We start from the raw sequence: 13,524 nt of genomic DNA, 5'->3' as shown, positions 1-13,524 counted from the left end.
ATAATGAGACTTATGTAAATGAGGACTTAAAAATCCTTCCAGGTCCACAATACATTACTGTCGTCGTTGGGAAGGATGTGACCGGACAGGTCGATTCAAGTGGAGAAATTCGGTCGAAAGGTACTGGTATGGCAAGCAATATGTTCCTGTGGTTCGAAGTCAACCATTTTTTACACTACCGGAACTAAAAATGCAGAAATCTATCGATCTGAGTGTCTCCAGAAGAGATTGCTGCCTTTATATAAGAAGCATAGTACACCTCCACTATTTTAACCGGATTTAGCGTCGGCTCACTATGCCAAAACCACTCTCAATTGGCTTGCAGAAAAGGGTATAAATTTCGTTGAGGAAAATATCAATCCACCAAATTGCCCTCAGCTTCGACCCATCGAACGTTACTGGGCAATCGTGAAGAGGGTCTTCGAAAAGACTGGTAAGGCAGCTGGGAACATGCTAAAATTAAAAAAAATTTTGGGTTCAAGCGTCAAAAAAATGCGATGCAACACTTGTCCGGAACATGATGAAGAGCGTTCGATCCAAAGTTCGAAAATTCGTGAAGGAATTACTTAAATTTCTTCCGGTTTTCATTGTGCTCAATTTTAACCTCGTACAATAAAGGATCAATTTTCAGTTTGAATAAAATATCGTTTTTTATCATAATTTGAAAGAAAAATTTGTGGATAGCTTATTTTCGATACACTCCTTATTGTATTCGTATTTATCACAATTCGTTGATTAAAAATACAAATGGTAATTCTCTTTTAAAACTGAGACCATGAATGAAATTCGCCATACACAAGGGATCGAAAATCTTTCTGTAAGGTTTGAATTCATTTGATGCTTGATGGTCGGTTTCCGTGATTCGAACCCGAAGCTAACAGATATTGGTCGGGTTCAGGCTCAGAAAAAATATATTTGTTCTGTTCGAGTCGGGTATGAGTGACGATTTTTATTTTTCATCGGATATGGGTTGGATTTGGGGTTAAAAGAAAAATTATTTTCGGGTACGGGAAATAGTTTTTTACTTTCAATCGGGTACGGGTCGGGTACGGACTTAATTTTTTTCCGATCATATCTAATCTCGACTAACTTATTTGAATGGTATATGACACTTGGCTCTCCGGCTCTCGGATTAAAAGTCGTTTTACGTATAACTTTTCGCAGAAAAAAATATCACTCATGTTCTAGCCTCAAAATAGAGATGGTCCGATAAGCATGTTTTTTAACCCGAACACGACCCGTATCAGATCGAAATTAAAACACTTGATTTACCTGTACCCGATCCGAACCCGAGAATAATTTTTCTTGCAACCCAAACTCGACCCGTACCCGATAAAAAATAAAAATCTTCATCCGTATCCGACCCCAACCCGAAAAAATTCGGCTTTTTGGATTCAAATTCCCGAATCCCGACTAAATTTTTAACCCGAATCCGACCCGAACACGTTAACAATAAATAAAAATCGTCACCCGTACACGACTCGAACCGAAGAAACATATTTTTTTTCTAAATCGTAACCCGACCAGTACCCATCGGGTTCGTGGTTGCGTCAGGTTTCGGGTACAAGTACCCTAAACTCGACCATCTCTACCTCAAAAGTAACGAACCGCCATAAGATGAAAAGTTAAAAAGGCCCGTTGCCTTGACTCTTACTCTCAAATTATCTTTTTCAGTCCGATCGAATTGTAAAAGATAAGAAATAGATATACTAAACAAATCGCTAACTGCCGGAATATAGATGTTCCTCAAATCGCTAACTGCCGGAATATTTCCCGATCTGTGGAAGTCCTCTTTTATGTTTCCAGTTCATAAAAAAGGAAATAAAAAACTAGTTGACAACTACCGTGGGATTGCATTTCTCAGCGCCATTCCAAAGCTTTTTGAAAAGATCGTTCTTGAGCCAATTTTCAACCATTGTAAGCAGTATATTGTACACACTCAGCATGGATTTATGCCAAAACGTTCTACTGCTACAAATCTGCTTTCGCTTACGAATTATGTTACAAATTCTATGTCCGTTGGCTATCAAACAGACGTCATTTACACGGATCTGTCGGCAGCCTTCGATAAAATAAATCACGCTATCGCCATTGCTAAACTAGACAAACTCGGTTTTGGCTCGAACGTACTTCGCTGGATTAATTCATACCTAAGCGATCGACGTCTTGCCGTAAGAATCGGTGACTGTGTATCTGATGAGTTTTGCGCTTCCTCCGGAATTCCACAAGGCAGTCATCTAGGACCACTGATATTCTTGCTGTACTTTAACGATGTGAATTTTGTCCTGAAAGGTCCGCGGCTTTCATTTGCTGATGATCTAAAAATGTATAACATAATCCGGAAAATAGATGATGCTGTATTCCTGCAACGCCAACTGTGAATTTTTGCTGACTGGTGTGAGATCAATCGAATGATTCTAAATCCCCAGAAATGTTCGATCATAACATTCACACGAACGAAAAATCCAGTTCGATTTGAATACTGCAATGGTGACACTCCAATTGAAAGGACGACATGTGTGAAAGATCTTGGCATCTTCCTCGATGAGCAACTGACGTTTAAGCAACATGTTAGCTACATAGTTGCAAAAGCTTCCCGATGCTTGGGATTTGTAATACGGATAACCAAAAATTTCAATGATATTTACTGCCTCAAAACTGTTTACTGTTCGCTGGTACGCTCTATTCTTGAATATTGCTCAGTGGTATGGAACCATTACTACCTCAACGGTGTCAATCGGATCGAATCGATACAACGCATATTTAACCGGTTGCCTTGGAATAATCCACAACAGCTCCCGAGTTATGAAAGTCGAGCGATGTTAATTGGAATTGATACACTGCATGTTCGATGTGATTTATCACGAGCAATGACAATATCTGATATTTTAACTGATAGGATCGATTGCCCCGCACTTCTTAGCGAAATCAACCTCAATGTTCGATCACGTGTTCTTCGTAACAGTTTGTTCCTTCGCTTACCATTTCGTCGCACTAATTATGGAATTAACGGTGCTATTACAGGAATGCAGCGGTTCTTCAACAGAGTTTCATCAGGATTTGATTTCCATCTGCCACGCCGTGCAATACGATCTAATTTTTTATACATACTAAGAAATAATCATTTGGACTAAACTATGTCTGTTGATTTAAATAAATAAATAAATATAGAGACAAACACATTTTCTTCGTACATAATTTATTATACAGAACATTTAACAAACGTTTCATTGTTATATATCACATTCAGTCCATATAATGTTGAACACCTTTCTTTTTTTATGGCTCAGACCTATTGGTCCGTGTAATAGGTTGAACACCTCTGCATAGACGATTAAAAATATTCTTTTCTTTATATATTTTTCTAAATTCATAACACCTGACCTTTACAGTGAATTGACATAAAGCTTTAAATACGATATAATTTTTATCCTTCTACTCGATGATCTACTGGTACGCCATGTCAGGTTTAACTGAACATGTGTGCGTATTTAAATGGTAAGACACAATTACTTTCCAATTCCCGGAAATAATATTGGAAATGGCACCTCGCTCTCGTTGTAGTTCTTCATTGGAGTCGGTGGCCTGGAATTAAGAAAAATTTGAAATACTTTCTAACTATACTTGGTGCACTAATAACTACCTGGGATCAGGTTCCGAACACTCCAGCAACCAATATGTCGTAACAATTCCCTTTCCTTTCAGTTCTACTTCGCCTCTCAATTCCAGTCGAAACGTACCAAATTTATCCAGGATATGTTTGGCAGCTTCCGACACATGAATCTTCAAAGCTGAAATTGGAAAAAATACGTGGATCATTTCAGAACTAATTTATTTATGACAAGTAATATTTACGATGTCCAGTTGACTCCATTCTGGAAGCAGTATTGACAGTGTCGCCGAACAAACAGTAGTGAGGCATTTTTTGGCCGACAACGCCGGCGCATACCGGACCCGAATGGATACCAATTCGAATCTTCAACTGCTGATCGGGTTTATGTTTTATTGTAAAACATTTTACTGCATCGAGAATGGCCAGCGACATCAGACCGATTTCCCGTGCATGATCATGTCCATTCCGTTCCGGGAGTCCAGAAACAACCATGTAAGCATCGCCAATGGTTTCCACCTTGTACACGTCATAAAATCCTATGATTCTATCAAATGTGCTGTACAGATCGTTCAGAAAATCTACGACCTCCATCGGACGGCTCTGAGCACAGAGTGCCGTGAAACCTACAATATCGCTGAAATAGATTGTAACGCACTCGAACTGTTCTGGTTGAACTATTTCACCGGCCAAGAGTTGCTGGGCTACCGGTCTGGGAAGGACCTGATACAACAGCTCTTCGGTTCGACGCTTCTCCATGCTGAGTTGTTCGGTTTTCTCTTCCACCAAGCTTTCCAAGTTGTTTGCATATTGTTCCATACGGCGCAGCAAATCATCCATCAAATTTTCGCAAAAGCCTCTGGAAAAAAAAGTTTGGTTCGATAAAATTTCTGCGATTTTCTTTCCATAGTTATGGTACTTCATGATCAGCTTCACTGTGCTCCGTATCTGAACAAAGGTTGGTCGATCATCGGGACTATCCGACCAGCATTTCTCCATCAGCTCAAGCAAATCCGGAGGACAATCCCGTGGTCCTACAAATGGTCGAAACGGTGGTCCTTCGTGGGCCGCAACACGCTCTGCTATCTGTTGGGGATCCATAAATTGACGTGCAGTCTCATAAGGGCCACCGCGTACCACGATCTCTTCCAGAATGATAGCAAATGAGTAGACGTCACCCTTCTGGGTGGCAGGTGTTCCTGGAATCACCGTTGCCGGCAGCAGCTCTGGAGCAACCCACAGAAGCTCTGTAAAATCAAATTCTTATCAAACATTTAGATTGGACCTAATTAAACCTTATTACTGTTGTAGTAATTCTGATCCCGTACAAGCTCCGAAGGCGTTGTAAGTGTTCGTAGCCCAAAATCGGATATCTTCAACACAAAGCGCCCATCGATCAAACAGTTACAGGAACGTAATTTTCCATGAACTCCAACGTCGCTGTTGTGAAGGTAAGCCATTCCTTTCACCACATCGTGAATCAACGACATTCGGAAGTTCCAGTCTAGTTGGATTGCTTCATTTTCCAACACATCTTTGAGGCTTCCCTTGGGACAATACTCGGTCAAAATTAAAATCGTAGGTCGTGGGAGATCGATACAGGCTCCAACGAAACGAACCGTGTTTTCGTGACTCACATCTCGTGCTTGTTTGATCTCCCATAGCAGCGTGGAAGTAATGTAAACCTTTTTCTTGGCAACCTTCTTGATAGCCACGCGCTCTCCCTTGTAAATTCCTATGGTGGTGAAAAGCTGTGCCGGCAGCTGAGAGTTTCCACTCGCTATCGAGGCACGTCCCGAGCTGCCGAATTGCTGCAGAGAAAAATTCTAAACGAAGTTGAATTACCGTTTATTCATTCCAACTCTCACATATTAACAAACCTCGTAGTTCAACTTCTGTAGCCCCGTTTTACTGCCGAATAATTTTCCAACTTCCAGCAGCACCTCGTCCGGTCGAACCCTCCAGGACATATTATTCAGTTCATTGTTGAGCTTCATTTGCCTGTTGATTTCACAAGGAAGTATATTTGGAAACGATGGGTGAAACTCGAACAAAACCTTACTTGCAAAGAATGTACGTGACAGCAGCTGCAAACGTGGAAATTATTCCAAAGCCAATAACCCCATATATAAGGATCATTTCTGAAAGGTGCAAAAAGTTTTAGTTAGTAAAAACATATTTCCTCAGAGATGCAATCCGTCAATCCCACACTGGGGTCAACATAATTACCGCTGCCCTGACAGGATGGAGAAGTTCCAAGAAAGCCACATTTGGGAACATCCGGCGGGGGGCCCTCTCTTCCACCGGGCCAGTGAATCCGTTTGCCCTTCACCGGGCTGTACTCACTGATGACGACAACATTGAATGGGCAGTAAACGAGTAAATTATTTTGCAATTTGACTGTGCTTATCATTGATCTACCTGGTGCGTCCGTAATAGTGCGCTACCACTTCGAATCGGCCGGTAATTGGATCCAGGTCGAGAATAGAATAATCGGCATCACGATCTCCGTTGTCGTCGATACGCACGTGTCCCGTGATTCCTAGTTTGTGGAAGAAGGCGGCGATGAATGATAACGAGTTTAGTGGGATGTGCAACACAGATTGTGGTTGCTCAATAATAATAAAAATCTCCATATAAATATGTACAAATCGAGGGTCTCGCGTTGAATAAAATTACTTATAGATGTTTGTATTTGCAAATTCGTTCGACGGTTACGTTATTAATAGCAGCAATCAACCATTAAGATAGTAGGCTTATTATCTGCCATAAATGTTCCTTCCAGCACGAAAACACACATTCCAAGTAGGAACGCACTCACGAAATGACAATACAATTAAGGGGTTTGCTAACCACCCTCCAAACCATTTATACGTGTCACGTTGGCTCCCTAAATGTGCTTCATAAGTAGATACGTGATTACGATGGTTCACCCGTTTGAAATATAACATCACTCTGTTCTCCACAATTCGTGACTCACCGTCGAAACTTCTGTCCCACATCTTCCGGGTAATGGCCGTCCCATCGCGAATATTTCCGCCCTCGTTGAGCGTTTCGTTCAGTGCCATTCCCAGCAGGTAGACTCCGTCGAAAAATGCGCCAATGAAGAAATTTACCTCCTCGTCCTCCACGAAGGTGTAGTTGTAGTCCCGTTTGGCCCGTTGCCGCACCTTATCGGCAAAGTACTGATAGGAGGGACTGGTCGGCTGCAGCAACGATACTCGCAGCAGGGCTTCGTAGGCCTTTCGTGCCGCCTGGTCATCCTCGTCGCCCAGTTCCCAGTAATGGTCGCCCCAGTAGGAGCTCTGAAAGATTTCCACATCCAGGAAGGTGAATTCTCCTCTGGTCATTCCGAGCCGGTGAGCCGACAGCATGAATTTTCGCACCAGACTACCGCGGACGGACAGGATGATCACTGGAGAAGGGACGAGAAAGGTAGACGAATGATTAACTTCGCTGTACGGGAATGTGATCGGAAAATAATAGGAACAGAGATTCACTGTAACCGAGAAAAATGGGCATATTTATTACGGTAGTTAATCTACATCCAATGGCTGTTTATCTTAAATTGGTTATTATATCAGTATGGTTTGGATGATATTGTAATTGATGCACTGTTACGCATTTTGTATGATTGAATATCTCAAGTTTTGTGTTTTATTTTTTAATTTTTTTTATTTAGGCATATTTGCGTACAAGATTTACGTAGCCGATTGAGTCTTTTTAGGTTGATTAAGGGGTTACAACGCAGTAGAATTTTCAAAAAACGGAATTTTTTTTTCATTGCAAAAGGTATGATATTAAAAATAATATTCCAAAAGATAAAATGCGGGAAAAATTTTAGACGTCTTAATTTCAAGTTTTATCGCCAAACTCCGACTATTATAGTCCGAGCGCCTTTTGTGTTCGCGCGCGTCATCCTTCTCTGCAGAGTGAAAGATGAGTGACGACAACCAGTCGGTATTGAACAGTCGTTCGCACCGCACACGTATAGCTCTTGGCTCCTGGAAATTTTTTCTGGCTACCTAGAGTTTCATTGATTCAAGGCTTCAGTCTTTTTCAAGGCTACCTGAATCACTAACAGTCTTTTTAAAGACTAACAATTAGTCAGCCTTTCTCAAGGCTATGCAAAGAGTGATATTAGAGTGACAAAGAAATTAATCAGCCTTTTTTAAGGCTAGCTATTCAAAGAACTATTCTTCGAACTAATCGGTTTTTATTAAGACTACCACAAAATCAGTCTTTATCAAGACTTTTCCAAACAAGGAGTCTAATCGAAGACTAATTTAGCCTAGTTAATTTAATTCAAAATTACATTCATTTCAACAATGCCTGCGTCCAACCGGAAAGGCAACAAGCCCAAGGCTAAAAATAATTCAATACGGAATAAATCACAAACCGTTATTATACATTTTTCTAATAACGATCTTATAGAATTTGAATGTAAAAATAAAAGACAACGGACGGATTTCCCTTCCGTTGATTCTATGCCGTCTAACAATATTTACGAGATTCTTCCTGAATCCGATTGTAGCGACATAGAAAAAAATTCTTCAAAAATTCCCAAAATGGACGCTTGTCGTTTTGGGAAGAAACATCAATCTATGCCTCCAGTGACGGTGATGATTTCCGACTTCAAAGCATTCCGTACTGAGCTTTCTACTTTTCTCCCGGAAGTAAAAGTCTCATTTCAAATCGGACCAAGAGGAGAATGTCGAGTCTTGGTAGATGGATTGGAAGATTACGAACGTCTTATTCGATATTTGTCCGAGAAACTTCATAAATTTTATTCATATGATATAAAATCAGACAGACCCTTCAAGGCTGTCTTGAAAGGCTTATCAAATGATCAAAGTACTGATGAAAATGATGATAAAAATATAACTAAAAGAATTGCTTGAAATGAAAAAAAAGAGCGAATGGTACTTCTAAACCACGCTCTGGAATTTCCCATGAACTTTACCTAATACACTTCAATCGAAGTGATGTAAACAATTTGAAAACTTTAGAAAAAGAACGTTTCATTTCCCATATTAAAATTCATTAGGAACATTATAAACGGCATAATGGTATTGCAAACTTAACGCAATGTCGTCGTTGCCAAGGCTTCGGCCATGGAACCAAAAATTGTCATATGGATATACGGTGCTTGAATTGTGGTAAATCGAATTCGAAAGACGATTGTATGATGAATGAAACCACTGATAAATTCACATGTTCAAATTGCGATGGAAATCTACCACTTAATTCTTCTAATGTGAATAATCAAAAGACAGGAATGCCTTGCAGTTCATCTTCTAACGAAAACAATCTATTAATAGGTAGATCGGCCATATATAAATGAAGTTGATTTAGGCGATATAACTGAAAATAAAATGATCTACCTACAAAATTCTAATGATTATCCGAATGAATTCGACTTCATCACTTTTTGAAGCATTTCAAATCGGATGGTAATTTGCAAATAATATTATAACGAATTTAAATTTTAACAGTGATGTTAAATAATTATTTGAATATTTTAAATTGGAATGCTCGATCTTTAAAATCGAGTGAAAATGAATTTTATAATTTTCTCAAAGTTCACAAAATTCATATTGCCATTGTGACAGAAACTTTTCTTAAACCAAATGTCAAATTGAAAAGTAATCCACATTATGTGGTTCATCGATTTGACAGGTTTACTGGAATGAGTGGTGGAGTTGCCATTTTTGTCCAACGGCAAATTAAACATCGAATTTTACCTTCTTTCAATACTAAAGTTATTGAAAGCTTGGGAATCGAAGTTGAAACCATTCATGGAATTTATTTCATCGCTGGAGCATATTCTCCATTCCAATGCACCGGCGAACAATTAAATTTATTTAAAGGCGATTTGCAAAAACTCACAAGATATCGACCGAAATTGTTCGTAATAGGGGACTTAAATGCAAAGCATGTCCATTGGAATTGTAGGCAAAATAACAGTAATGGTAAAATACTTCATAATCAACTCTCAGCTGGTTACCTCACAGTTCTTCATCCCAGTAATCCGACTTGTTTCTCTTCCGTGGAAAACTCGTCTACAATTGATCTGGTTCTAACGGATCAAAGTCACATTTGTAGTGAACCGATTACACATGCTGACTTTGACTCAGATCATCTTCCTGTAACATTCAGACTTTCCAACGAAGCTATAATTAATCCAATTAGTTCTATATTCAACTATCATAGAGCTAATTGGTTGGATTACAGATCTCACAATGAAAATCATGTGGATCATGAAACTATTTTAGAAAATTCTGCGGACATCGACACAGCAATTGATAATTTGAATCATTACATTATCGAAGCTAGAAATCTTTCAGTTCCCACAGCTTAAACTAAATTAAATTCTCCTATCATCGATGACAATCTTCAACTGCTGATTTGGTTGAAGAATGTTCGTCGACGACAATATCAACGTTCTCGTGATCCTGCTATGAAAAACATAGTTAAGAATTTACAAAAAGAAATTAAACATAGATTTACTCTTTTGCGAAATGAAAATTTCGCTAAAGAAGTTGAACAAATTGAACCATATTCTAAACCTTTCTGGAAACTTTCTAAGGTTCTTAAGAAACCTCAGAAAGTATTTCCTGCTCTCAAGGAAGGAAACCAAATACTTCTTACAAATGGCAAAAATCTCAAAAACTTGCTCAGCAGCTCGAGAGTGTCCACAATTTTAATTTGAACGTTGTGAGTCCTATTGAAAATGAAGTCTCACTGAAATATGATCATATTTCAACTCAAGTGTTATTACAAGATGACATTATTGAGACTAATTTTGATGAAATTTAGTCAATTATTAGGAAACTTAAAACATGAAGGCTCCTGGTAATGATGGAATTTTTAATATTCTTAATAAAAATCTTCCCGATGTTGCCTTGAGACTCCTGGTTAAAATTTTCAACAAATGTTTTTCATTAGCTTACTTCCCAAAAAGATGGAAAAACGCTAAAGTAATTCCTATCCTCAAACCTGATAAAAACCCAGCAGAAACATCAAGTTATCGACCAATTAGCTTACTTTCTTCTATCAGAAAAACTTTTTGAAAAATTTATCTTGTTGAGAATGATGTCTCATATAAATGAGAATTCAATTTTTCTACCAGAGCAGTTTAGATTTCGTCATAAACATTCAACTACTCATCAACTTGTAAGTGTTACGAACATGATAATAGCAAATAAATCTTCTGGGTTATCCACTGGAGTTGCTCTTCTAGACATAGAAAAAGCATTCGACAGTGTTTGGCACAAAGGTTTAATAGCAAAAATGTCTGGTTTTCAATTTCCTATTTATTTGATGAAAATGATTCAAAATTATTTAACTGATCGTACTCTTCAGGTTAGCTATCAGAATTGTAAATCTGAATTGCTACCCGTACGAGCCGGTGTTCCGCAGGGTTCGAGCGTAGCTCCAATCTTGTATAATATTTTCACTTCTGATCTTCCAAATCTACCCGTTGGTTGTCAGAAATCGCTATTCTGTGACGACACAAGTCTGTTAGCCACAGGTAGAAATCTTAGAGTGATCTGCAGTCGCCTACAAAGAAGTTTAAATATTTTCAGTGATTATCTGTCAAAATGGAAAATCAACCAAATGCAGCAAAAACGAAATTAATTATCTTTCCTCATAAGCCAAGAGCTTCTTTTCTTAAACCAAACAATAATCACATTCTCAAATTGAATGGCTTGGAATTGACATGGTCTGATCAAGCTAAATACTTAGGTTTAACGTATGACAAAAAACTCACTTTCAAGGATCACATTGAAGGAATCCAGGCAAAGTGTAATGAATATATTAAATGCTCATATCCTCTTATAAACAGAAATTCTAAGCTCTGTCTAAAAAACAAGTTGTTAATTTATAAATAAATTTTCAGACCAGCCATGCTTTATGCAGTACCAAATTGGTCAAGTTGTTGTTCCACCAGGAAGAAAACGTTTCAAAGGATTCAAAATAAAATTCTGAAAATGTTTTTGAAGCGTCCACCCTGGTTTAGTACAAATCAATTACACAGACTCACAAATATAGAACCATTAGATGTAACGTCACATAATATTATAAGCAAATTCCGACAAAAATCGATGCAATCTTCAATTGAATCGATTCGCTCTCTGTATTAGTTAGTAAGTTAGTATATAAGTTCCTTTTCCCCGTTACACAATACGAGTAGGTTTAGAATTTTCGCTACACAATAATCTCAGAATTACGGAAGCAAAGTAATTGAAGTAAAAACTGGCAACTATCAATGTTTTATTCTAATTTCAAATTGTTGCAAAATTTGTCTTCCATTGCGGGCAAGAAATTACTTTGACAACAAGAATATTATCATATTTTATTATCGTCTGACCTTTTTTTTTGTTTGAAATTCTCATCATATAATTGCTTGTAGTTTCGTGGAGTAGCCAATTTTTTTCAGTATTTGACTAGTATATTTATTATATATTTTTAGTGTCGAACGACTTTTTCAAATGTTTGAAACATTAAAATTTTTTAATAGTTTAATTTCTTAAAACAGTCAACCAATCTAAGCTAAGCTATTTAATTTCTTGACAGTGTGGTTGTTCAATATTTAATGATGTATTCATGAGACGAACACAAAACAAACAACAGTAGTTTATTTCAAGTAGTTTAGGATCAAATGAAGATACATTTTCTTCCGGAATAAACATTCCCGTAGCATCACGTCCTAAGTGGCATCACTTACCGTTGCCACACTGCTTAGCCCAATCAACAACATTCTTACCTCTGGCGTACATACTGGCATCACGTAGATAGTTATCCAAATCCTCCTCATCGTTTCCGTCCAGCTCCCGGACGAAGGTCAACAGGTCCTCCTCCTTCAATCCGTACTCGAGATTCTTACCGACCGTCAGTGAGAACAAGTCCGATCGGTCCAACAGCAGGGCAATGTGTCTCCAGCCAAACTGACGAAATATGCTGGAAAACACCAACTTCAGTCGGCACTGGCAGTAGGACATTCGAGTCAGCGTTTGATATTTGGATTTGTCCTTGAAGATTCCCTGGCGGCATGAATGCGAGAAGCGCAAAAAATATTAGTACTTCCTTTCCCAGCATTGATGTGTGTAACAAATTGCAAGCTTCTACGCTGGAAGTGGGTTACAACAATATCCTTGTATGCAAACATCAATTCCATTCGAGTGGTTCGGTGTATCTCGAAACGAAAACAGATGAAATTGCTCAGCGGAAAAGGGATGTGAATTGAAAGCAGTCGAAATGAACCTACCGTACTTTCGTTTTTCCATTTGTTGCTCAGCCGACCCAATATGCCTGATGTCACCGAAAGTTCCCCTTCCGATGGTGGCTGCATGTAACAAAATTGATTTTGCCAGCACGAGGCAGACGAGAATGAAGATCTTGATGTTAGTAGGACGTTTTAAATCTAGGTTCCTGCGTTCAGTCATCGAATTTGACTGTGAGATCCATCAATAGTGTTTTAAAATTAGCAAAATAAGTTTTGTTTACGAAGCAATTTATCCAAAATTGCGAACAGAATTATTAAACATTGGTGGAAAAATTGAGGCTTAGTTTTTTTTTTAAAGAAGTAACAACTCTCTTAGAAAAAATGAAATTTACACTTGACGTAACTTCAAGTATGTCGTAATTTCTTCCGAGATGACACAATATTACATCTACTAACATGTAAACATAAATTTTACGTCTGTATCCATGTAAGCTTCAGCTAAATCAACAGTGAAGTTAATGATATGACTTATCTATACATCTGTACATTGTGAATGTAAGTGAATCGCAACACTCCTTTTATGTGCATCTTTGAAGATGTAACATTTAATAAGTGTGTATTCTATAATTAGAAGAATGTTTTTTCCTAATGCCAGAGTAAAATTGGTTGAATCATTTCAATGCTA

At 38.3% G+C, this 13,524-nt stretch overlaps 1 protein-coding gene across 3 annotated transcripts in view; it reads right to left on the bottom strand.

Annotated features, from left to right (window-relative positions):
* Positions 1–3,182: 3,182 nt before the first annotated feature.
* Positions 3,183–13,524, bottom strand: part of LOC131428059 (atrial natriuretic peptide receptor 1) — a 41,243-nt gene continuing 30,901 nt past the window's right edge. For 2 of the 3 annotated variants that reach the window (XM_058591700.1, XM_058591699.1), the window contains exons 5-16: positions 12,882–12,959; positions 12,381–12,657; positions 6,591–7,025; positions 6,032–6,152; positions 5,840–5,955; positions 5,673–5,751; positions 5,491–5,611; positions 4,914–5,436; positions 4,530–4,857; positions 3,856–4,469; positions 3,644–3,791; positions 3,183–3,585 (exon numbers count right to left, since the gene is read on the bottom strand). In XM_058591700.1, the coding sequence (XP_058447683.1) occupies positions 3,510–3,585; positions 3,644–3,791; positions 3,856–4,469; positions 4,530–4,857; positions 4,914–5,436; positions 5,491–5,611; positions 5,673–5,751; positions 5,840–5,955; positions 6,032–6,152; positions 6,591–7,025; positions 12,381–12,657; positions 12,882–12,959 (2,916 nt within the window). In that variant the 3' untranslated portion in view covers positions 3,183–3,509. The remainder of the gene's footprint in view (positions 3,586–3,643; positions 3,792–3,855; positions 4,470–4,529; positions 4,858–4,913; positions 5,437–5,490; positions 5,612–5,672; positions 5,752–5,839; positions 5,956–6,031; positions 6,153–6,590; positions 7,026–12,380; positions 12,658–12,881; positions 12,960–13,524) is intronic. The other variant, XM_058591701.1, reaches the window with a different exon arrangement.

The sequence above is a fragment of the Malaya genurostris genome, chromosome 2 (genome assembly GCF_030247185.1).
Source record: "Malaya genurostris strain Urasoe2022 chromosome 2, Malgen_1.1, whole genome shotgun sequence".
Lineage (NCBI taxonomy): Eukaryota > Metazoa > Arthropoda > Insecta > Diptera > Culicidae > Malaya > Malaya genurostris.
This window is presented reverse-complemented; position numbering and strand designations above follow the sequence as displayed.